The sequence below is a fragment of the Pteropus medius genome, unplaced genomic scaffold (genome assembly GCF_902729225.1).
Source record: "Pteropus medius unplaced genomic scaffold, Ma_sr-lr_union100, whole genome shotgun sequence".
Lineage (NCBI taxonomy): Eukaryota > Metazoa > Chordata > Mammalia > Chiroptera > Pteropodidae > Pteropus > Pteropus medius.
In genome coordinates, this window is record NW_024351647.1 from 4877008 (window position 1) to 4904679 (window position 27672).

Consider the following 27672-nt stretch of genomic DNA (forward strand, 5'->3'; position numbering starts at 1 on the left):
CTGAATCATGAAAAAATAGAAAGCCTAAAAGACCAATCACTAGTAAGGAAATAGAAATAATAATCACTCCCCCCCAACCCCCGCCCCAAAGAAAGTCCAGGTCCAGATGCCTTCCCTGGTGAATTCTATTGAACATTCAAAGAAGATTTGATACCTATCTTTCTCAAACTCTTCTGAAAAAAATTGAAGAGGAGACATTACCCTGATACCAAAACAAGGCCAGGACAACACACAAGGTGGGAATGTAAATTTGTTCAGCTGCTGTGAAAAGCAGGTTCCTCAAAATTTTAAGAATAGAACTACCCTATGATCCAGTACTTTTCTGGGTATTTATTTAAAGAATACAAAAACAGGAATTCAAAAGATATATGTTCCAGCAACATTATTTACAATAGCCAAAATATGGAAACAACCTAAGTGTTGTTCATCAGTGGATGACTGGGTAAAGTAGTGTGTGTGTGTGTGTGTGTGTGTGTGTGTGTGTGTGTGTGTGTGTGTGTGTGTTTGTGTGTGTGTGTGTAAAATAGAATAATAGTATTGTGCCATAAAAAAGACGAAATACTGTCATTTGTTACAACATGGATGGGCCTAGAGGGGATTATGCTAAGTGAAATAAGCTAAAAGGAAAATGACAAAAACTTCATGATTTTACGCATGTGGAATATAAAACAAAAAGGTAACAAGCAAAACAAAACAAAAACAAACTCATAGATACAGAAAACAGACTGGTGGTTACCAGAAAGTGAGGGAGATGAGAGAAAGGGAAAATGGATAAAGAGGGTCAAATATATGGTAACAGATGGAAACTAGATGTTGGTGGAGAGTACACAATAGAGCATACAGATATCCAATTATAATGTTGTATACCTGAAATTTATATAATGTTATAACTAATGTTATAACTAAATAAATATTACAAACGATATCTTGCTACGATTCTGTATAAGTATAATGGAAAACAGATTTCTACTGCCTACCAAAGCTTGATTTAGTTCTTCAAATACAGAAATGTTAATGTAAATAGAATTTATTTAAGGAAATTGGAACACCACCCTTGAGAGAGATGGATATGGGAGAGATATAATGAATTGAAATTACCGATAACTCCTGTCTGGAATTATGCAAAGTACATTTATGGAAAACCTATGACACTAGGCAGAGCTATTTGGTATAATATACCAGTTGACACTCTCAGGGGACTTACATTATTTTAGTGTGCAAACCATTTTCCTAAATTACACTAATATCACTAATGTACCGGGTAATAACCATGTTCTAGCTTGATTACTATTGCCTCTGCTGTGCCAGTTGTTGATGCTGGTTTTGGGATACTACATCAAACCAAAACGTTCCTGAAAGCTCAAGATGATGAAAAGGACTTTCTAGTCCCAATGGAGACACTAGAGGGAGCTCTATTCCAGTAGACTGGCTGCATCTAGAAATGGCCCTGGAGGGACAACAGAGCTTTAAATGACTAGACTAACAGAGTATTTTTTTAATGGAACATCATATCAATCATGAGTGAAGGAAGAGAGCCTATATCTTTACCTGGGAAATACTATTGAATATTTTAATAACTATGAAAGTTGTTGCTTTTAAAGATCAATGGCCAGGAGTATCAGAAACCAAGCTAAGGATGCCAATTTATGGCAGTACTAGTTAGCCTAGATTATGGTAGGACATTACTTGACAGGGAGGCGTTATATTTGTTTTCTAATGGCTCAAGTACCAGATATAAAGGGGATTTATCTTTCCCATGGTACTTTCTCATTGGTTGAGATTAGACAAATAAAAGAACAACACCGTGTTATCCTGAAGAGAACATGTTGCATAATGACATCTGGAAGCAATGACTGTTAAAAACTATACTGTGATATCTACGATAAAGTTATGTCCCCAAACCAGATGGAATCCAGAATTTATTGAACAGTTTCTAATCACTACCCCAGTCACTATGAATGTGAACGTGCAATGAGAAAAGTTGTTTTTGTTGGGCCAGAAATTGAGAATGGTACTATAATTCTAATTGACCTTATATGCTAACCTGAGCCAGAGTATACCAGTGTGACAAGAAGGGACCTAGAAAACTGTCCTGATGGTCCTGGATCTCTCCCTGATTTGCTGTGCTGTTTGATTACTTCTGTCCTTTAAATTACCAGTAAAGATTGATACTGGATAAGGTCTCAGATTTGTGAGTATGATTTGACAATCCAGTCTTCTGGTTTAATTCAATTTCTCATTTGTTTTGTACATTGCATATGTGGGGTTGTAAAGAAAATATGTCTATTTCTACACACTTAAGCCTTTCCGAGCAAATTTTACAGAAACTTAGGACATAGGCTAATAGACAAGCTTGAGAATTTAATGTATGACTGGATAGACAATGAGAACTCTGGAGAGATTTACTTCTCTGGAGCCTAGGGGACAAGGAGACCAGGACCTTGGAGACATCTCCTGGGTTGTAACACTGGAGACACTAGTTCTCTTTCCCCCTCTAAGAGATTTTTTTACATTTATAAGTGTGAAGATACAAGTTCTTCTCTTTACTTTTCCAAGGAAATTCAGGGGAGGGAGAACAACTGCCTTTTCTTTTCCTAAGTAAACATTCAGATTTATTTTTTGGGGGCTCCTTACCTACAGTAGATACAATTACTTGAAAGATCGTATCTCGTTCTCATCACCTCGTTCTTGGGGTAAGAGCTGGGTCAGAGAAGAGCCAGAATGGAATTATCTACTTACTGTATGTAAGTAGTAATAGTAATGTATTCTACTCCAGAAAACTTATGTTGGCGTTAAGCATATCAATAAATATAGATAGTAAAATTTTAAAAATATATGAAACAGTCTCAGAATAACAATGCTAATACCACCACTACCACCAATATAATTGTTGAGAACAGTTAAAATTAATTTTTTACATATGCTTTCTCAAATTTTCCCCTCCCATTTTTAAGAGCTCTATCTCTGCTTTGTCTGAGTATGTAACTATTATACATGGTATACTATTTGTTAAGGTTTTTTGTGTTATAATTAACATACCATGCAATTCACCTATGTAAACTGTAAATTCACAAGGTTGTGCAATCATCACAATTGAATTTTAGAACATCTTTGTACCCCCAGAAAGAAACCTGTACCCATTAACAGTCATTCCCCATTTTCCCCCAATCTTCTTCTCCTACCTCTAGCCCTCTGCATCTTTTTATCTTTATAAATTTGCCTGTTCTGGAAGTTTCATATGAATGGAATCCTACAATGTGTGGTCTTCTGTGACTGGCTTTTTTCACTTGGAATAATGTTTTTAAGTTTCATCTATATTATAACTTGGGTCAGTATTTGATTTCTTTTTATTGCCATATAATAATCCATGATGTATTGTCCTTTTTATGTATTGCTTGATTTTGTTTGCTAGTACTCTGCTAGTACAGGGATTGATCTATAATTTTCTTTCCTAGTAGTGACAGGTATGGGTAATAGGTTACCCTGGCCTCATAAAGCTTTGGAGCATTTCTTCTTTTTCTGTTGTCTGAAAGATTTTCTCAAAGATAGCATTCATTCTTCAGTGTTTTGAAGTACTTATTGCTCTGCCATCTGAACATGGATTTTTCCTTCGTGGGAAGTTTTCAACTAGAAATTCAATTGCTTTGTTAGTTTAAGGCTATTCAGATTTTCATTTCTTACTTCAATTAAATTTGTGTTTTTCTCTGAATTTGTCCATTTCTTCTAAATTTTGAATACTATAAAGTAGTTCTTAATGTCTTCTTATTGTCTTTTTATCGTCTGTAGAATTGGTAGTGATGTCATTGTTACCATTAAGGCCTGTAGGAGATTGGTGTCACTCCAACGGTAGTGGGAAGGGAGAGGGATATCTTTGGTGCAGAAGTGTAGTTAGCATTTTTCCTCGGTTCTTCCTCATTGACGTAGTGAAGAATCACAGGTCAGTGAGATTTAGAAAAGATTTATTAAAAGTATATTTTAGAAAGATAAAGAAGGCCCCAAAAAGAAGACCCAGAAGTAGGAATGTCTGCCTTATATTTTGACCATGATGGGGTGGTTCCAAAGGCATTCCTAGGTGATTGGCAAGTGAGGTCATTTTGATTGACACCTGGCTGCTATATAACTCTTTGCCTAGTGCACATATGTTTACCCAGAATAGTCTGTTATAATTAGATTCATGAAGTTCCAGGCATAAACATAGTATTATAATGAAGCTTAAACTGTAGGTAAATTAAGGTAGTACTTTCTACGCAGGTGTCTATAGCCAGATTAGGCCAGCTAAGGCTATGACCCTCCTGTTCTTTGTCTCTGGGGATGCAAGAGGGATTCTCTAACTACCAATAGGGTGTTCTTTGGGCAGTCTCTGGGCTGGGCCCCTCTTCCTTTGTTCCCCCTGTCGCTCATGTCTGACTGACTACCTAACATCATCTTTTTCATTCCAGTTGATGATTATTTTATTACTTGCCTTTATTTGTCTATAGTCTTATTGATTTTAATCTTTGGATTTTGTTGATTTTCTATATGATATGCTGTTTTTTTATTTCATTAATTTCTGCAGCTATCATTATTATTCTTTCCTTTATATTTTCTCTTTTAGAAAAACTCGGTTTGGTCTTTCTGAATTAGGAAAAAAACAGTTCTTTCCTACTTCATTTCTTTCCTGTGTGTCTTCTTTACTCTTCATACGAAACATTTCACATCTGGTTACCAGATGTGTAGAGGTTTTTCCCAACACTAAACAATTCATGACACAAGCTGGGTGTCCTATAATTCAACTCAATTATGATACTGTCTACCTGCAGAGAGCATTAAATTCAGGTAAAGGTCTCAGTCCCACAAAACTACCCTCTACTTCAGAAGCCAGTAATAAGCCCAGGTTAACACCTGTGCTTCTGACCAACCAGTTATAGACTGGAGATTCCAAGGATGCGCTCCCCTTCCCACCATTCCCTCACTCTCCCCTCCCCTTAGACTTCAGATGCCAGTTACCTGTACTTCTAACTGACTGACTATAAATCAGAGGTTCTCAGGACCACCCCACCCCCCTTGTCACCTCCCTTTGGATTCAATTAATTACCAAGAATGAGTCACAGAATTCAGGGAAATGTTTACTTACATTTACCAGTTTATTATAAAAGAATATGATAAAAGATACAGATAAACATCACAAAATTGGTTCTCTTGGAAACCAACCCCCATCCTTAGGCTGGGTCCAAAAGTCACCTCATTAACATAACAAAGGACACCTTTATAGCTCTCATCACTTCGGTAAGTTGTCAGAAATGGACAAAGATCATGTATTTCTTGTTATAAATCGTTATATCACAATGCCTCACATCATAATGCTCATTTTTATTTTATTCCATTGTTTTGGAGATTTGTTTCCCTAATTCTTGTAGCATAAGTGTTGTTTTACAAAGATGTGCCATGTTAATCTGGGCTTTTATAGCCTATGACATATTGCTGTGACATGTTTATGCATCTTAGTTTAAGGAACACCTTTTTATTTTATTATGGTTTAACTTGATCTTTAAGAAAGACTACTACTCAAAATCTAAAGATGTCATTTCAGTGCCTGATTTTATCGCTTCATAGTCTTGTAACCTAGAGAATTTACCTAGCCCTGGAACCTCCATTTTCACAGCCTTCATTTTCTTTCTTTCTTTCTTTCTTTCTTTTTTTTTTTTTTAACGCCTACAGCACCTGGTCTTCCTAGGTGGTCTCCCATCCAAGTACTAACCAGGCCTGACCCTACTTAGCTTCTGAGATCAGACAAGATCGGACACGTTCAGGGTGGCATGACAGTAGACTTCACAGCCTTCATTTTCTTAAATAATATTTTAGTATGTTTTCTACTAAACATTTGCTACTAAAATGGAACAGTATCCGGAAGTGTTTTGAACAGTTTAACATGTTACAGACATTATTATTACTGCTAGATAGGTATAGGGATAATTATGAGCAACTTTTAATATGCTGTAATATATGTGAACAAGTAAATTTAGTGGTAAGCTTTTCTCATAGATTTCGTTTGCTGTTTCACTTTCCTGTTTGGCAAAAAAAAAAAAACTTTGATGTTGTATAACTGTGCTGCAGCATAAATCCAATACACCTCTCTTTCTCGTCTTCACCTCTGAAAATCACTGGAAGTTTCCTATACAACAGATGGAAGACAATTAAGCTTGTGGTTTTCAGTGGAACTGGAGCTAGGAGATGTATTTTTCTTTTTTTTGACAGGTTCAAAAAAGTCGATGTCTAAACTGTAGTTAAATCTTGGAGCTTTTTGGCTCCCTGTGCTGTACTTGTTAATCTCACATTTTTATTTCTTTAGTTAAAGATACTTCAGATCATATATAGTTATATTTTGGGAAACTGAAGCAGTATCGCAATTTCTAAATTACAGTGTTTTTAAATGACCCCAAAATGTTTAATTTGAAAGATATAGGAAATTAATTCATAGTTGACATTGATGATGGCTTACACTAATTTTTCTAGAAGAAATCATTTCTGTTAAGCAGTTAAAAACATAATTATAATGGTTATTGCACAAAGTCCAGGTTTAAAAGGGCTTAAAGAGCAAATATTACAAATAGTTTCTGATAGTAATTAGATTGGAAATCACTGATTTTACTTCATTTTATTTTTTTTTTTTTGGCTACTGGATAAAGAAAGATCATGTAAGAATAAATTTTTCACCTGCCTCAGGTAGCAGTAATTAGATGTAAGCAAATTTAATGGAGCCTGGGTGTTCTGGGGCCATTCAGCTGTGCTTCAATAATTGCATTTTTTTTTTTAAGTAAAAGTTGTTTAACATATCAAGTGGCAAAAAGTTGAAGTACAGGATACATGTTTATCTTTTTGTTAAATACCTATATGCACTTTATAAACCAAGCAGTGTTGAATGCCTCAATAAATAGACTCCAGTCAGAAGTGAATGCAGCTGATGACATGCAATTATTATATCGGTGTCTGTAATTCATTAGTATTAGCATGACTTCAAACTGCTTCCATCCTTTGTTCACTTTTATTCTATTTCCTTTCACTGGAAAAGTTCAACGTATATTTAAACAAGTAGGTATTATATTGTGGTAATTCCTTTTTCATTTTAATCTTTACAAATTAACAAGGTTGACGTTATTCCTAGACCCAGATCCACATTAACAAAATAATCTTTTTCTCTAAATGTATCTCTTCCCACCCCCCACAGACCGGGTTTAGTTCTTCTGTTCACAATCTCCTAGGATCTCTTTCAGTCACTGTTTTGATTTTGCCACTCCTAACTCTTTAAAAACCACACATCAATATATACTTAAGATAAAATAATATTATCAAACTATTGTCCATTTTAAGGATAGATTTTTTTCATTACAGATATTCTTTTCATATTGAATTCTATTGACACTTAAAATGTGATTTAATTTACTTATAGTTTTTCAAAGACATATATCCTGTGTAAAAACAGATTTTGTGTATGTAAGAGTGTGTGTATGTAATGTAAGATAAAGTCTACAGAAATGGAATTCATAAAAAGAAACCTAAAAATAAAAATAACAATGGATTAGCAGCAGATATCTCTAGAAGGTGTTAATGTGAAAAATTTAAATTTTTTTATGTTTTCTGTATTTCCTACAATGAATAGAAATTGCTTTTTTAAGCAGGGGGAAAGAGTGCATGAAAATGGGGTACAAAAAGCTATAATTCACTGAGTACAGAGTGACCAGAACAATGAAAGGACAAGCAGTCGTGCTCTAGGAGGGCTATTTAAAGGAATGATGTGTTTACCCTGAAGTAAATGCAGCCAGTTACTGGGCCAAAGAGAACAAGATTTTTTATAGCAGTCCATAGCATTTGAAAGTCTGCTGGTACTTTCTTTGGCTTCAGAGGACAATTCTAAAAGCAAGTAGAAGTTATATAGTAAAACAGGTCTTGGTTTGGTGTTGGAACTATCTAACGTTTGGAGCTCCCAAATAGAGGCATAGGAAGTTGTCCCAGGCCCTTGTGTGGATTTCTTCAAGCATCTCTGCATGGTCCTTGCTCTTTCCCAGGTAATACTACTCCTTCATGAAGAGACAGAAGAGATAATCAGAGGTTATAGAACTGGACTAGCTAAGGTTGCTTTTGAAGAGAAATTCCATCTTCCCCTAATGGCTTCTGGCTCCACTCTTGAAGAATGGAGTTTTGCCACTATTGGATAATTTCAGAACAATATGCCACTGGCTCTGCAGGCAGTTCTATTGAGAGAATTTTAGAAATGGCTTGATTAAGAGCAGACATATACTTTCTATTGGAATGAGTACATAGTGTCCAAAGGTGACCATTTTAAAGGCAACAGCCCTCATTTTAACACATAAAAACCAGTCTCATTACTTTATTACTTGTTAATTTTCTTTAAAATCTGATACATAGAGCACAATGATGAGAAGCTTAAACTCAATTATGGCTTTCAGATGCTGTTTGATTTGTAAAAATTTTGTTCCATGCTTATGTCGCCATTGCCTGCCAGTCTTATTTTCTTCTTGATTTGGGAGCACACCTTTCCTCCCTAATGTTACTCTGCTTCTTGTCTGTTGAAATTTGTGTGTGTGTATGTGTATGTGTTGGGGCGGGGGCGGGGAGTTGTTTGTTTTTTAAACTTGAAAGTGATCTATACTTCTGGAAGAGGTAACCCATTGTTGAGGAAGAAAAGAGAAACTGTCTCTGAAACTTCGTTTTCATTACTTAGCAAGTTTTACAATTAATGACAGAAGTTTCTCTTGTGGCTTCTCCTCCCAAAGACTGTGCTTATTTATTTTCCCCAATAGTCTCATGTGACCTTGTTAAAAGCTTCATTTACTGGTTTACTTCTATCTAGTATTTTATTGACATTTCCAGATAAGTTTAATGGGATGGAGAGAAACAGCGTTCTCTTTATAGACTCAGTGGGTGATTTGACCTTAGCAGGTTAACCTTATCCTGATGTTGAAGGAAGCTATTCTTAATTAGACTGTATCAGTTTCTCCATTATCACCAAGAGAGCCACTAGTCTGTAATTCTCTTAATCTTAATTTGATTGTTTTTCTTTCCTTCAGAAAAGATAAAACATTAGCAAAATTGCGATATTTGGAAACAGTTTATGGTTTTCTGGATACATTGCATGTCCTCCTCTGTAACTCAGCCATTTCACACTTTATTTCCTTCAGAAACTCTCAGTTGAATACCATCTGGTCATGGTGATTTATTGCTGTGGAACTTCTCAAGTTGCTCTATTATTTCCTCCTAGGAGATTGCTCTCTGCTACTGCCCCACTGATTTTCTCAGAAAGTGCCCTTGGAATAGTCGTTTCCCCAGTATCCTGTACAGCAAAGGGCAATGCCAAATAAAACTGAGTTAAACTTCGCTGCTGCTTCTCATCATATAACTTGCTGTCCCCATTGCAAGTCCTCGGTGATGGGGAAAAACTCAGCAGTTAGTCCAGCCACTCATATTGACTGTTTAGTTCTCATGATACCTTTTGTCTTTTTAAATTTTTTCAGATTCATCCTTTTTTTGACAATGTACTTTTTGGTATTTAATTCAGAAAAAAATGTTACGTGTTTAAAAATGTTCTAAATAATTTCAATGTGTTCATAAATGTCTATATGGAATTGTTTCCAGTTTAAAAAAAGAAATAACTATCCATAGATTTTTCTTTTGACCTTTCAAATAATGGCACAGTACATATATCTCTCATAGCCATTGTCCTTATCTGCCTTCCAAGCAGCCTGGATAGTTTTTAAACTCTCTACTTGCCTCTTGGAGGGCTGCTAACCGTTTTTGTTTTCAGATTTTTAACATAAATTTTTTAAAGTCTCACCCTCTGGGTTAACATTAAGAGATGCCCATACTAATTAGAACACAAATTTTAATTATGCAGCCTCCCCAATTTGCTGAATTCTACTACACATGCTCACCTGTGGTAATTCCTATATGTTGCATTAATCTGTTTCCTCTTTTATAACTGCCCAAATGAACCAAGATAAGGAATATTAATTATTGCTTCTACACGCTGTGCTCTGCTGTCATTCATTTGGATAATAATGGACATAATTAGTATTATTCATTGCAATAGCCTTCCTAGAAAAGAATGTTGAACAGTAAAGGTTAAAAGTAATTTGCATTATTCTTTTATCTTTTATGGTTAACGTAACATTTTTTTTTTACACCTGAACTTTGTTCAAGTAATTATTTTGTTTTAAAAAAAGGTTACTTAACATGTATTCAAGTATAGTTAATTGCTATGAGAAATATATTTCTACCTTTATACAAAGTACTTTAGCACAGAATTTTTAAACTTATAACTCAAGTATTGTAACATCAAATATTGACACTTTTAACAGTTCCCAGATGTGTTGTAAATTATCTATCTTAAATTGAAAGGGCGAAAATCAAGGATTAAATACCAAATTCTGAGCGTATGTGATATAATCTTTTCTTAAGATATAAATACAAGTACTAGTAGTCCCACAGCCACCCATCTGTAAGTAGAGTGCCTTTTGCTCAGTCTGTAAAGGAGAGTAACAGATTATAAGAGCAGAGGAAATAAATGCTGACTTTTTTTTTTAATTTTATTGCTAACACATCTTTTCCTTTATTAGGTAAGACAGGCTGTTCTAAAAATAAGTTATGCCTATAACTATTTGGTGCTGGTATAGATATGGTCTTTGAAATTTTGAATAGATTAAGATTCTGTGTATCCCAAAGCTACTTTGTGTGTGTGAGTGCGTGCGTGTGTGCATACGTGTGCGTGCATAATATTATATATTGCCTTCCAAGAAGTATGTACTATAATTCTAAAACCTGTCTTTTACCTTCCTATCAACTAAATAGCTCCAATTGTCTCTGTTCTTTAAAAATCAAAAATATGCAAAATACACAAAAATTCACAAATAAATAAGATCTTATTTTAACATATAATATTATAAAAGTTAGCCATCTATAATAACATATGGCTGTATCAGAGAGCTTACACTAAAACAACTTTCCTAATAACGTATAACAACTGAAAACTCCTAGAAAGGTAAGTCAATGAGCCTTTTTCTATTTGTCTATTATGTAGTAAGACTACATAATAACTATATTGTCCAAATAAATATTTGTGTGTAGTGCCTTAATACCAATATAATTTTATATTTGCAGCGGTTAGAAGGTAGGACTATCCTATCCTAGCTGAAGGCTAACATCTATATATTAAAACTGCTTAGAGCAAGGATATGATAGAGTTTGTAGGGCTCGTCCTCTAATGAATTATCTTTCAGATAGCTACTGTTGTATTGGTTGATATCTCAAATTTGTATAAGTGTATATAGGTCACAGTCACTATAAACTTAAGAACCAAGGTAGGTATTACATCTCACAATGCAAGATCTACGTACGGTCTGGGTTATAATCAGAATTCTCCAGGATTTCCCTTACTTCTTTTCCTAGAAAGTTAGTCTTTCAATGGAAAAGTCTTAAGACAGCCTTTCTTCTGAATTTGATTTTATCTTCCCTCAAGCAGAATTTAGTTCAAGTTCTAGATAGTTTCAGTCCTGATATTTTCTTTTTCCTTTATTCAGCAATCATTTCAGTGGAGTTTGGAATGGAGAGGGCAAATGTATTAGTCAGGGTTCCCTGGAGAAAGAGAACCAATAGGATATAAAAAGAGATGTATTGTGAGGAATTGGCTTGCCTTATTATGGAGGCTGAAGAGTCTCACCATCTGCTGTTTGCAACTTGGAGATCCAGGAAAGCCAGCGGTATAATTTAGTCCAAGTTCGAAGGCTCAAAAAGCAGAACAGCAAATGATGTAAATCCCAGTCTGAAGGTAGGAGAAGATGAGGTGAGGTGTCCCAGTTCAAGCACTGGAGCAGAAAGAAGGAGGCGGATTCCTTCTTCCTTTGCCCCTTGTTCTCTTCAGGCCCTTAAGGGATTAGATGATGCTCACCCACATTGTAGAAGGCAGTCTACTTCACTGAGACCACCAATTCAAATGCCAGTCTCATCCCGAAACACCCTAAACAGTGTTTAATCTAGGCTCTTCATGGCCCACTCAAGTTGACACATAAAATTAACCATCACAGGAAGAAAAAGAAAGAATTAGATGCCAGTGCTCATATAACCATCTTGCCCGGAAGTATGATTGAAGAATTTTAAAAATAAAAATGACTAGATTAGATTTGCATTTTGGACAGCTCTCTAACTACAGTGTCCATTAAAGTTGGATATTCATCAGAGCTGTTTCCTATATTTTCTCTTCTCACTTTACATAGTTTCATCTCGTTGAATAATTTCATCTCGTTGCTTCTATTTCTTTATTAGTATTTCCAGCCCAAACCTCTATACTGGGCTCTAACTTCATATACCTACTTGCCAATTAGATACCTCTTCTCGGGTAATTCACTGGCACCTCAAACACATGTCTAAAGCTGGATTTACCCTTTATTTTTCTGCCTAAGCTTTCTTCTGTTCTGCTTTATCTACATGCAAAGTAAATGGTGTTTGGTGTCACCACCTTTTAATTTGATCAAAGTCAGAAACCTGAGAATCATCCTTGCCTTTTATCTTTCCTCTATTCTCCATGCCCAGATCATCAGCAAGTACTATATATCCTACCTACTATATGTTGCTCTCAAATATATTCCCTTCCTTCCATACCTATTGCCTTGTCTGGTACATCCCTCTCTTACTAACCTTTGCAGCAGCCCCTTTATTTGCCTTCTTTACTCCAGTCTCGCTTCCTACCAAGGAATTAGACTGATGCTAGAGTGATCTTTCTAAAAGTCAAATTAGATTGTGTCATTCCTCTGCTTAGAATTTCTCTGTCTTCTCTGTGAACTTACATTCAAGTATAAACTCTTGAAAATGAAACACAAGGTTCTTTAGGATTTGGCTTTGTCTGCTTTTTTAACCTCAACTTTCACCCCTTCAAATACTGCCTACTGATATCATGGTTCTTTCAGTTTTCAGTACTCATCATCTTGAAAACGTACGTGAAAAATTAGGAAGATATTTCTAAAATAATTTCAAATTCCCCTTTTAAAAAATCTCTTTGAAACACATCTTTTACTTTTTATTCATTTTTTAAATGTTAAAACTATACAGTATTTTTTAAAGTTAAAAAAAAAAGTACCAATAAGGCTATCACCAGCAAGTATTGATTATCATTAACTACATAATTATACTTAATATGATTTATTGGTCAGTCATTTCATAGGTGCCATGGATTTTAAAAGTGAATTCATAAAGTACCTGTTTCCTTTATTAATTACACTGAAGTAAAATACCAGTTCATAGATTTCAGAAACCAGTTAAATGCTAAGATAAGGAAGCATTTAGTGGTCTAATTGTAGAAATGGAAAATTTGGAAATTGAAATAAAATCTTTCCCCAAATAGTCAGCTTTCAAACTATGTGATGACATAATCAGTCTTTCTCATCTGTTCTTTTTAACAGAAATTCAATGATTTTATTTCTTAAATACTCAATTATAAAATAATGGTGAGCTCAACTGGAGTCTGGGATCAAAAAAAAAAGTCATATTTACCAACAAAACCATTAGAACTTTTTAAATGGAATCTACTTGTTCTGGTGGCCAGTGAGCCTGATAGAAATAGGAAGAGATTATTAAATATGTATGTGTGTGTTTTAACTTTCGAAGATACATGGGATGTTTAATACCTGTCTGCATTGAATTTATCAGGAATTATAGGCAGCTTGGAAATTGCTTCTCAGAGTGATTATACTTTTTCTAATATCACCTACTGATTTTACAGTAAAAGTCTAGGCTACAAAAGTCAAGATGAGAATGTAATTCATTTCACTTGACTCCGTTAAAAATAGCATTATCAAACATTTTGTGATGTTTCTCTCAAATCATATATTGGGCTGACCTGAAGAAATAAACCTCCACTTGCTTTCATTACAGTAGATAATAAATTGACTGATATAATTCAGTTGAGAAGTTGAAAAATGCATTGAAAATAATGGGGCATAACACTGTAGGGTTAACATTTATTCATAGATGATGCAATTAAATAAAACAGGCATTAACTTCAAGGTCAGTCAGTAAAGTAATAAAATTGAATATTTTAATTGAATTGTAATTGCTTCCCATTGATACATGCAAGTAAAGTAAAATAGATGTCAGCTCTACAAATTATGGTTCTTCCTCCTAATTAATTTCTTAATTCTGCATGGAGTTATCCAGTGCCTAGGTCTTGTTGTGGGTTTATTCAGCCACCCAGCTTCCATCAAGGAATGTCTGTAAGACATGATTAAATGATTAGGTATCAGGATTTACAGTAAAATTTTTCTTTACTTTGTAGAAAATTTTGTTAGTAACTTAAAGTAACTTATTTATGTATTTGAGTTAAAATATACTCTAAATAAAACATTATCCTGGGTCTTATGGATTGTAATCATCTTTGTTAATATTGATATTTTTGATATTGATATTTATATTGACATTAATGAATATAACCATCTCAATGATTATAAAGGTTTTCATAGGGGAGATAATACATTGAGACTCACATTCCACAGCTGACTGATTCAGGAGGGAAATTGAATAGACTATTAGGGTTTTGGTGAAGCACAGTTTATGTCCATTCATGACCCAGGCTTCACTAGAAAAGAGGCACCTAAATTGAATGACTCTAAAAATGAAACATCTTTTTCAAAGACAAGGATAAATTGAAGCTTTTTAGATAAAGTTGAATTGCACTGAAAAAGACCACAAACCATTGTGACTTTTTCATAGGTTTTTCACAGTCCTGAAAAGGGGTTTTACCAGAAATATAGTTTTATATAAAATAAAATGGGAATGATGGCATTACAAAGGTTAGGAAAGATATTTTCAAATTATGCTGAAATTTTATTGGATCTAGATACTAAGGTTTATTTAAAGAAAGAGAAGATTATGCCTTTTTGGACTAGCTACATTTCCCAGTTAAATGGCTACTGCTTAAAAATTGAAAATTGAATGAATGTATAAGATAGATTTAAAATTACTAAGGTATTATTATATATTCTTATGCTTTAAGATGATTCTATGTAATAGAATCATTTGAGAGCAAATATATTGGTATATTAGCATCATTCTTTAGTTATGCTTAGAAATATAAGTGGATTCTTGATAAAACAAGTAAATTAAACTGAGAAGTTATGTTGTCTAAGCTTTGTGTTAAATTTTAACTCAAATATTGACTTTATTATTTAAAATGATTCTGTCTAAACCATTTAAAGCATAATATTAAAATAATCTCAATGATAAATATATTTTATTGATGCTAATCTGACCCTGACTTTTCATTCTCAATTATGAAAAATCTTGAATGTCAGAATTCTCTGTGCATATCAAATAGTTAGAAAATACCAAAACCAAAATACATGATAAAAGAGTAACATCTTTGAGCTTCATAATTATAGATAAGCTAACAATTTTTTCATGTTAAAGTGATCTTTCTCCAGATCCATGTTTTAAAATTATTTTAATAATTGTCTTGTTCCATTTAGAGAAAGTAAATATTATAAAGGCTGTACATACAATGCTAAGATGTTTCTAAATGAGGAAACTTGTGAAAAAATATGTGGAAGTGTAAGAAAATTAAATATTCAGTCATTCATTTGTAAAATAAGTTACAAAAAGTTTTCATTTGCATGTAGTTTAATATTTATGGAATCATCAGTGTTCTAAGAAGTAAAGAATTTCTTGAGAAAAGTTTCATATCTGAATATAATCTGGGATATGTTGAATAATCTTCCTACCACATCCCTTACTAATACCATCCCATGTATAATAGTCTCAACTGATTTAGAAGAGATCTCAGAGATCAGGGTTGCTTCAGGCCATTGATTTCTCAAGGACAATAGCTTGAATTGCTAGGGATCTCAGGATCTTATTCAAGAAAATATTTTATAAAAATAATCTGAAATGCATGTCATATGGGGAGTGATCATGAGGTCCCCAATGACTTGTCACTTTCTAATGAACAGAAAAATAAAAATAAAAATCAGATTATACTTGGACAAAGAAACCAGCAAGGCATCTGGATAAAAGAACTCAAATAATCATTATTATTTAGTACAGTAGAAGATGTTAGCCTGAAACAAAAATGTCTTTCATACAGTGTTGATATAAAGTAGAAAGATCCATTTAGAAGAATATGGAAACTATTTTATTGAATCTAGACAAGCAGTTTTATTTTTAAAGCTTGAATATTTTTTGAAAAATATCTTAAGAACTTGTAAAACATTGTTCATGGCAAAGTAGCCTACCAAAATCACTAGACAAACCCTCTGATAGATTTACAATCTGTCCAAATTATTTTTCAATCTCTGCTATTCCCTTGCTTTTATATATCTATTGAAATCATCTATTTTTTTTGTATGTGAAATGATATTACCAATTGATCTGCATTGTGTGAAATGTCTAAGCATCAGACCATAAATAGTAGCATCATCTACCAACCTCACTAAACATGGCACAGACACCATTACCAAACTACGAAGACTAATATATATAGCTTATTTCATTAACTCTGAGAGAAAGGAAATGTAGCTCTTTTATTTTAGCTATTTTATGATTTTATGGTATTCTCCTACTGTAGTGAAATGATCTATAATGTATTCCAGGAAAATATTTGAAAATCTTCCTTAAAGTTTTAAATTTTCATCGTGTTAGCTCCATAGCATTTTCAGTGCATAATTTAGGAATAAATAAATTGAAAGTATTTATATGAATACAGAAAAACTTTGAAGTGAAGTAATTAACTAATTTTTACAAAGGTGTACTTGTGTGATGATCACAGATTTATGTGGAACAACTGTGCCCAATATGGCTTATGTTTACATGTTTTACTAACTCTTATCTAAAAGCAAGCTAAATTACTTCATCATGGAATACAGACTTCTCTGAAATGAGATTTAAGAGCTATTTCTATATTTTAACAATTCGGAACTGGGGTCTGATGATTCTACAGTGAATCAAAAGACTGCATGGAAAATGGAAAGATCATCAATTTGATCTCCCAGTGCCCACCTGTATATAGTGTATGCTCTTAAATTCCCTTTCATACTTTCTAGGAGGACATTTATTTACTTCCTTACTCTTATAGAGAATGCGAGATATCAAGTCTTAAATTCAGTTATGAGAGACTTTTAAAATGATTTTAATGATGTGTAACCTCATGCCTGAATGCTGAGTGTGATGTATATGTTATGTGTGATATATATAATGGTATATATGTATATAAGTATGTGAATGTGTGTGTGTGTGTGTGTATGTATACATATATATATGTATATACATATATGAATCAAGGAATTGGAAGAGAGGCTAAAAAGTAACATCTGGCTGTGCTGGCCTTGTACATTCATGCTTTTGGTTTTCCAAATTTTCACCCCAAATTCATGACAGTAATAGATGAATACATGAAAGAAAAGTATAAAAGACATAGCTGTGCTGGGAAATATTATAAACATCTCTGTGAACTAGAAATTAAAAGACAAAATAGTAAGCATGACTGAAGCTGTGGGCTGTAATGCAAAGAGTTAGGAAGCAGACAGAAGCAGTTGGAAGATCACAGTTCTGTGATGAAACAGAGACTGAAAGTGCCCCATACATGGGAGAACCTCAAAGAAATAAAGAAAAACATAGCACCCATTAAAGAAAAAGCAATCAGTTAGAAAAATAAATCACCCAGAATGAAACAACAGCAGTGTGATGTGAAAAATAACCAATTAGAAACTTTGGAAATGAAGCATACAGTCCTTTAAAAACCTCAGTGGGCAGAATAAACACTGGATGAGCCAAATCAGAGAGAATGAGTGAAACAGAAAGAATTAATTCATCCAGAAGTCAACATACAGAGATAAAGCAGGGGGAGGGGAATTAAAGAGCAATTTAAAAATATGGAGGATATTGGAAAATTGCCATTTGACATAGTTTTTTTGGGGGGTGGGGAATAGAAGTTGCAGAAAAACGGTATTTACAAATATAATAGTTGAAAATTTTCTAGACTTGAAGATAGGAGCTTTGTAATTGAAAGCACATATTAGATGCTGTGCAGTATAAATAAAAATAAATATACACTTAGACACATTGTATTAAAATTACAGAATGTCACAGGTAAACTGAAAATTGTATAATATAGCACAGAGAAAATAAAGATTCTTTATATGGGAACTACTATTAGATTGACAGCATAAATCTCATTAGGAAAAACTAAAGCCTAAAAAATATTTTACAACTAAACTATTATATAATGATGAGAGTGAAATAGGACATTATCAGACCATGACAACTAGAAGAGTTTACCACTCACAACTCTTCGGTGAAAAAATAAAGACTAGACTTCAGATAGAAATAGATTAAATTTCAGGAGAAATGAATAAAAAACAATGGTAAGCATAGACATTGTAAAATATGTTGGCAAGCTTAATTTTTCTTGTGCAAAATGATGTAACTGAACTTTAACACAATAATAAGAAATTGTAGACCTTATTGTCTGGTTAAAACATGCTAATTTCTCTTAGTCAAAGGGATGCTGAACATAAATTATTAGATTTATATTCTAAGATTCATAAATTTTTAGATAATACATTTAGACTAAAATACTGTGGTTTTGAATGTATGTTAAAAATTACAAGTGATTAATGAAAGAGTAGAAAATCAGTCACAGCTTCTTAATCATCAGAGAAAACAAATGACAAAAATTCTTTTCAATCCAATATGAGGCAAAAAATAGCAAAGGAAAATAAACACATAAAAGTTAACAGACAATCCATAATAAGATTGTAGAACCAACTCCAGACATAATATAAAATGTAAAAAATGTAACATGGTTAATCTCAAGTCTTTAAAATTGTATTTATAAGATAGTATACATTTTTTTAAAAATTCAGTTATGCGTAGTTTACAAAGAGGCATCTAAAATGCATATGGAAAATTTGAGAATAAATAATGGGAAAAAATTAACAAAAGAAAGGGGGTGTTAAATGTCAATAAATAGAATATAAGATAACAATCGTATGTGAAGACGAAAGGCCAGTACTTCTTGATAAAAGGAATAATCCCACCAAGACATATTAGAAATTATGAATTTGTATACATATCATAACATAGCTGTCAAATATATAAAGCAAAACTGACAGAATTATAAGAAATTATTAAAACCAAAATCATAATGGAAGATTTTACCACCCTTTATTGGAAACTGATGGTTTATGAAAACCAAATATTAATAAGGCCATTGAAGATTTGAACAGCAGAATTAACAATTGTGATTATGATTTTATGTGTTTGGTTTGCAGAACCTGGCTTTCAACAGATAAAAAACATGCTTTCCAAGCACAAATGGAATACACATAAAATTTGACCATGTTCTAAGTCACTAAGGAACTTTACTGAACTTTGAAGAATTATAACGATATGGACTACAGTCTTGACTACAATGCAATCAAATTAGAAAACAACAAAAATAAATAAATAGTGAAAATAAGCATGTTTTGAGATGAGTAATCCTAAAGAACTCAATAAAAATGACAAAATATTGAAAACTGAATAACAATAAAAGTGTCACTTTCCAAATCTTTTTGGTCAGGAGCTTAATACCAATTCTTCTACTTAAAAAATAAGAAATGTGTAAATATAAATGAATCAAGTTTTCAAAACCAGAAGCTAGAAATGCGTAAGCCATTGAATAAACGCAAAAATGCAGAGAGAAGGAAATGGTAAAAGTAAGAATAAAATTTATGAAATTAAAAAGGGAGAAGAAACATTGAAAACAACAACAAAAAGCTGGCACTTTGATAAGACAAGATCTATCGAGAATAGAAGACCAATCACCAAAAAAGTATTCTGCACTAAGCAAATTCATAAAACAAATGGAAAACCCTAGAAAAAGCATATTTGATAAGCACAGGACTAATAGCCTTGGTTTAGAACAAGTATTATTTTAAAAAAAGATTAGAAGTCTATTAGAAAAATGGTCAAAGAATATGAACAATCAATTTATGGTTAAAAAAAGATAACAAATCTGGCCATAAATTTCTGAAAAACATGTTCAGCCTCAATCATACAAAAATAAAGACATGCAAATGAAACTACCAATGAGATAAATACTAATTTTTCTATCAGAATGGCAAAAGTTTTCAATGTAATAATATCTAGTATTGGTGAAGATGTTGGGGAAACATCTAAATAGGTATGGGCAAAGTATAACATTTGGTGTTCATTCATGCGCTAATAAGCAGATTTAACAAGTATGATCGTAAAAACAACAACTCAATCTTAACAAATAAGGTATAGATGGAAATATCCTTAACCCAACATAGAGAAACAGCATAGTATGGTAGTTAACAACATGGACTGCACACAGCCAGACTGTCTGGGTTTGAATCCTGGTTTTATCTCTTGGAAGTGGGTGACCTTGGAGAGTCATTGAACTTCTCTGCATCTCGAACATATTTTCATATGTTAAATGGGGACCATTTAACATATGAAAATAAAGACATGCAAATGAAACTACCAATGAGATAAATACTAATTTTTTACCTACGTAAATACCTACCTTTGAATTGTTATGAGAATTCAGTTAGTTCATATTTGTAGAGCACTTATAACAGGGCCTTGCACATACTAAGTACTATATAATTTGTTGTTTAAAGAAATTTCACAAGGAAAATTAATTTCTAACAGCCATATGTTAATTAGCAAACTTTCCTTTGCTGATCTAAGATAAAGATAACTAGAAGCTGTAGCATCTGGGATTATGAGTTTTGATTAAAGTCTGTTAGTTGTCAACCACTTGCATCAGACACTTGCATATTGCACTGATAATGCTGAAGTATTTTAAAGTAAATTGTAGGTGACATGACATAGACTTACATATAAATAGAAACGTTGTGTTTGGCAAAGGTGGCATGTACATCAGTAGGGAAGGGATTCCATAAACGGTACTTATTATCCATAAATGAGAAATACAGTTATAATACTCCATATATGATAGCCGAAAGTATATTCTGCATGGATTAAATATCTAAATGTGAATAGTAAAATTTTAAAACTGAAAAAAATATATAAGAGACTAACATGACCTTGAGCAGGAAAGGGTTTATTATAATACAAAGTAAACGTTTAAAATAACAATACTTTTGACTACTAGAAAATAAAAAGCCTATGTTTATCAAAAAACTCTCCCCCAATAAAAAAAGAAACCTGTGATGAGAAGCCACTGATTGAGAAGACATTTATAATACCCATAATGATGAAGGAATAGCAGTCAGAATATATCAAAAACGATGAATCATCAAATAAAAGATAAAACTCAACATTAAAAATGGGTAAATGGTCTTAATAAGCATTTCGCAGAAATGAAACCTGAATGAATGGGCAATAAAATATGAACAAGGTCTTACTTTTAATAGTAATCAGAAAATTTAAAATTAGTATCTAAAACAATTATATGTATGTGTGTATATGTCTGTGTATGTATAATGTATATGTATATTATATACATGTTACATATACATATATAATGCATAATATATGTGTATCTCAGATAAAAAAATTAAAAAATCTGACAACACTAAATTGTTACGTATGTGAAATGGGAACTCTATTTCTATGACAGCGGAAGTACAAACTGGTAATACTCCTTTGGAGAGCAATTTGGCAATATCTAATAGACTTGGTGATTATATATATTCTCTTCTATCTCACATAAAAGTATATTTGCTGCCTTATAGAAAGTACTAGTGGCAGCATAGAAATTAGAAACAAACCGCACCCACTGGAGAATGGATAAGTAATGATATATCCATATAACGGAATATACTACAACTTAAAATGGATGGACCAGACCCACAGCGATCAATTTCAGTAAATCTCATTAACATTGTGAATTGGAAAAAAAAGTTAAAAATTATATAATTTATGTAAAAATTTAATGTGCATGAACAATACCAAATATTGTTTTGGATACAAACATTCATAGTAAAATTATAAAAGCATCGTTAGGAAGGAATTCACCAATTTTAAAAGAGTGATTATCCATGTAGAAAGGAGTAGGGGAAATAGATTGATTAGGAGTAGAGATACTGTGAAATTCTGTTGTATTTGTGGTATTTTTTTTTTCAAGAAAAGTTTGTGGAGGAAAGATGTCAAGATGTTAATGCTTGTTAAATCTGGGTAGTAGTTACATGGGTGTTTGTTTCAAGGTATTTCATTTACTTTTTTCATTTTAAACACTGAATTGCAAAATGTTTAGTGGGAATAGAATAACTGGACAAAGTTAACAATTGGTTCATCTGTGTATTCACCTAGCCAATTGGAATTTTTAATTTTAGTGAATACACCATGAGAATGAGATTGATGTAAAAGGAGTTGACTCAAATAATCTGCCACAAACCTCAGTTGTTTGCTTTTTGGCTTTACCATAACTTATCACTCAGCAGCAGAAGAGTCAGTTTTTACCTGACTCCTTTTTTATTACTCTGATATGTAATTATAAAAAAGGCATCCAACTAGAAGCAGACAATTATTAATCAGTTTGTATAATTAATAAAATAAAGGGTTTGAACCAATAATAAATGAAAATAACTATTTAAATGAAGCTAAGCCAATACATACATGTATTATGAATGTAAATATCTAAAAATGAATTCTTTCATAGCCGACTTGTGGCATGTGATTTTTTTTTTCCTGGCAGGTTAGTTTTGGTTTGTGGGAAGAGTTTTTATTGCCCATACTTATTCACCTATACTCCATCACCTACATACACTCTAATATATCATTATATGGTTCAACATCTTTATCAGAGACTATTGCACATGCTATTGGTACATAATGATTTTTCAGAGTTGTCTGTCTTTCCTTGGAAAATACATTGTCACACAATTGGCCATCAAAATGAAATATTTAACTTGATAATACAATTATCTGTGTCTATATACCACTATTAAGTGAATTAACTATGTAGGCCTAACAGTCTACCACTGTTCTGTTTTCTACTCTTATTTTCTAAGTAAGATGTTTGAAATTTAGATAAAATAGGTGTAAATCAGAAAATTCTCACTATTGTCCATGAGTTAAAAAAAAAATTAAAATACCAAGGCTTTTAATTTCATATCTTTGAAATGATACTTGGTTTTTTCTATCCTACTTATAAGTCCTCAAAAAGGAAAAAAGAATTGAAACAATGCATCTGATAGTTGACATGGTACAATTTAAATGAATTGGAAGGAAACTTATTTTTCAGGAGCAAGAAAAACAGTTACTCTAGGGGAATAGGAAAGTAAATATTAGCAAAGTACATTTTATTTTAGGATCAAAGCAATTTAAAACACACACATACTGGTTTCCTAGGTGAGGAGAGGCCAAAGGAAGGGAATGTGTCTTTAAACTTACAATTAGATATTTATTTAAAAAATTTTTGTAACCTTTCTTGGCAGGTTTAGATCCAAATAAGCATCTTGGAAAAACCCTGGATCAAATGGAGCCTTATCTCTTAGAGGTAAGAATTTCTACATGTTACTCAGAATATAGGCATGTAAAGGGTGGAAAAAATAAGTGCCATGTTATGGTAATTATAAAATCAATTTTATTCTAGAAAAACTCAGATATATTCATGATGTATTTTTATAAAAAACTTATGGGTATGAAAATGTCTAAAATAAATTGTGAAAATTATTATCAGCTTGTTAACTATAAAAGAGTAAGCAAACTATACTTAAAAAGAAATTGCTCTGTTAGAAAGTTTACTTTTATTAAAATGAACATTCTATGCTATACAAAAAGTTCTATATTCCTAATGTATCTGATAGTCTTTATAATTAGATTTTTTTCATCAAAAATGTGAGTGGAAACTATCTTTAGAGATTATCTAATCTAACCTCTTTTACTAATTAGAAAATAAATTTTCAGAATAGTAAAGAAATTATCTCCCAATTTCAAGTGATAGTCTTTTAGTCCTTATCATTGTCAAATCCTAAATGTGTTCTAAACATTAAAGAAAGATTTAGTTATTTTCACTCTTTTTTATTAACTATGTTGTATTTTACTAGAGTTTCAAGGCAAATATTATTAATAGTATGGCAGTGTTTCATGAACTAGAATACTGTAATTATTAGAGTTTTTTATTCCACAATCATAATAGAAGAAAGAAAATAACCCAACTTCTATGAAAGAACTGATCTCCTTTAATAAGTTATCATTTTTCCCTCCTATGCTCTTAATTCATCAGTACTGTCTATGATATGAACTGTCAGCAATTACACTTTTCACTAACTTTATGGGTTTCACATTTTCTTTCAGTTATCTGTATTTGATTATTTTACGGTTTTTCGATCAATATGTACCAAATGCCTAGGAATCCCTAAAAAGTTAATTCCGTCTCTCATTAAGCATTGTTAAGTACCTATTAGATGCCAGGGAAATAGTAAAGATTAAAATAAAAATGAAATGATAATATAATTGTGATAAATTATATTTGATTTCTAAATAATTTGGTGTCATTTATTTAAGTCTATCTAATGGACATGGTTGCTTTCTGGGCCCTTCTGATAGGAGTCTTCTGACGGCAATTTGTTCTAAGGCCTGCGTTGTATCTACATTCAAATCTGTTCACTACTGTCAGACTAATTTTGCTTCTGCCAATACAACGTATATAAATAATGAAGTTAAATTTAGAGGGTTAAAAGAAAGAGACCTTCAGAAATGAGAGACTATGGTTTTGACAAAGGAGCTTTCTGTAAACAGGTTCTTAAATTTGAAGTTATGAGTTCAGATTTCAAGCATGTAGAGATTCTTTGTAGAAAAGGCAAGTAAGGTTTTGAAATTGCCAAGATATTGATTATGAATTAAGGTGAATATTATCATAGGATGTTTAAACACAAAAATGCAGAAATCATTTTATTCAACTTAAGCAAGTTCCTCAACATGGCCTGGCAATCTTACGTTTCTCTAGAAAAAGTCTCTACTCATTCTTCACAATGGCTTTTTTATGCCTTCTTTAGTCTCAAATTTCAAAATTTTTTACCTTTCTCCTCATTTTGAATAGATGACATATTTCTTCACAGATAAAACAGAAGCCATCATACTAGAAATCTCTCCGTCTCCAAGCACGATGTCTACTAATTTACCTTTGCCCACACATATCCTTGCTTCCTGTAATGGGGAGAAGTGTTCCTCCTCCTGTATATGGCTGACCCCCTACCTGTGCTCTGAATCCCATCTACACCTGTCTTCTTAGAGACTTTACAATCAACCCACCCCCTTCAATATCTTCCTCTTTTCTCTGTTACTCCTTCACATCAGTATTGGAACATGCCACCACCTCTCTCGTTCTAAAGATTTCCTTTCTCAACTGTAGTTACTTCTCTAGGCACTTCTTGTTTCAAATCCAAAAATTTGGGAAGTGTTTTTTGTACTTATGGTCAGTACTTCTTCATGTTGTAAATGCTTCATATTCCTGGCGTCTGGCTTCTCCTTCCACCTCTAATTAGATTTTATCAAACCCAGTAGATAGTTTTTAGTCCTTATTTGACAGTTATAAACACTCTTTTTGAAATATTTCTTTTGGCATTCATGATGCCACACTTTCCTAGTTTTCCTATTTTTTATCTAGTCACTTTTAGTCTCTTTTGCCAATTTCTAATCTAGGCTCCATTTTTACTATACAAACTTTCTCTGTGTGATCTCAATCACTCACACGCTTTAATTACTGTCTCTATTCTGATGACTCCCAAATCTTTCTGGTCCATATTTCTCTGCTAAGCTTCAGTGCCCAAAGGCACCACAAATTAAATCTCAACAAACTTGATTGTGGTCTTTGTATCCATTACTTTTTGCTATTCCCATTGTCATCACCTTAATTCAGGTACCTGTCACTTCAGGCCTAAGGTATTACAGATATCTTCAAATTTGCCTCTACATTCTATTTTATTTCTCAAAGAATTACTTTTGCTTACTGCCTCAAGATAATTGTTCTAATATATTCACTGAAATTGTGTCACTCACTCACTTCAAAACTTTAAATGAGTCTTCACTGCCTACAGGCTAAAATCCTAAATCCTTTAGACTCCTCTTTCCCTCACCTACTGTATCCAACCCATTAACATGATCTTTCTGCTCTGTCTCCAGAATATATTCAAAATCCATGCACTTCTCACTGTCTCTGCTGCTACCACCAGACTATAATCATCTCTTGTGGGGAATACTTCATCAACCCCTAGTTGTTCTGCTTACTTACTTCCACCATTGCCCTATTATGAGCCATTATTTACACAGATGCCAGAATGATTTTTTTAAAGTGTAAATGAAATCATACCGCTATTCTGTTTAAAATTTAAATGGTTTTTCATTACAATTAGAATAACATCTAAACTCCTGAGATATCATAACCAATGAGACCCTATGTAATGAGCATCCTATCAATTTTTCAGGACCATTTTCTACCAGTCTCTATCTCATTCATTGAGTCATAGCCACATATGCTTCTTCATTACTTAAAAATACTTCATTATTCTTTTTCTTCTTAGGACTTTCCTCTGCCTGAAATGTTTTTTCCTCAGACCATCTCATGGTCAATGCTTTTTGTAATTTAAGTGACAACTCGAATGCCACTTTCTTAGAAATGCTGTCATTGACTCCCCCAGGTAATGCAGTCTCTGCAAAGTATCTTATATCTGTTTACATTTATCGCGCATTGCCGCCTCCCCACTAGAATAAAAGCTCCAATAATCTTGCCAAGATTTTGGCAAAGTTTAGTTCTTTAGTTCTTTCATTCAGTTTTTTGTTCATCTATCCATTCATTGCTCTCATCTTTAAATTCTTTAACATTTCTTGAGGACCTGTTGTGTAACAGATGCTGTGGTAAGCACTATGTGTACATAATGAATTGAACAAACTAGATCATTGTTCTTTACAAGTTTACCATCTGCCATAGTTGATTTCAGACCTGAGGGTACAGTTTACTGAGGACTTTATTAAAAATGCATATGCTCTTTTCCCATCCCGAGAAATTTCAGTTCAGAAGAACCAGGAATTTAATCTTCAAACAAGCACCAGGCAATTCTAACACAGTGATCAAAGATATCATCTAGTTCCTTAATACCATCTTCTAGTTCATCAATACCAACCACGCACTTGAGGTCCTGTCTTTCTGATTTTTTCTGAAAGAGTGTATGCCTTCTTGTAACTGTCATCCCTTGGCTTCTATGATACTACTCACTCATGAAACCTTTCTGAGTGCTTTCTTAGCTTCCTGTTGGGGCTTACCGTATATATTATACTCCTTATATGTTGTGGTTCCATCCATAGCCTTCCTCCTATGATGATATTAAATACTCCGATGACTTCAGCTACCAATTTTATTCTTATGACAATTAAGTCTATTCTTCTATTGTATTCATATGCTCCAGACATATGCATTCCGATGTCAACTCTTAAATGTCCTCAAGTACCTCAACTTTAACTGTGCAGAACTGAACATTTCTTAACTGACAATGAAGGGTCCTGTTGTCCAAGCCAAAAAAGTGAATTATAATAAATGATATCATATATTCCATTATTCATAAGTAAGACCCCAAGTCCTTTTAATTCTACTTTCTTAATATCTTATTATCCATCTCTTTTAATCCTCACTATCACTGTGTCAGGATCTGCCCTAGGTTATTACAG

The 27672-nt window shown here is 32.9% G+C and overlaps 1 protein-coding gene and 1 pseudogene across 1 annotated transcript in view; one reads left to right on the plus strand and one right to left on the minus strand.

The window, feature by feature from the left end:
• DPH6 (diphthamine biosynthesis 6) overlaps positions 1-27672 on the plus strand; it is a 139021-nt gene that overhangs the window by 90766 nt on the left and 20583 nt on the right. The window contains exon 6 of the mRNA XM_039843965.1: positions 23445-23506. Within this exon, the coding sequence (XP_039699899.1) occupies positions 23445-23506 (62 nt within the window). The remainder of the gene's footprint in view (positions 1-23444; positions 23507-27672) is intronic.
• On the minus strand, positions 5689-5807 carry LOC120587291 (uncharacterized; annotated as a pseudogene).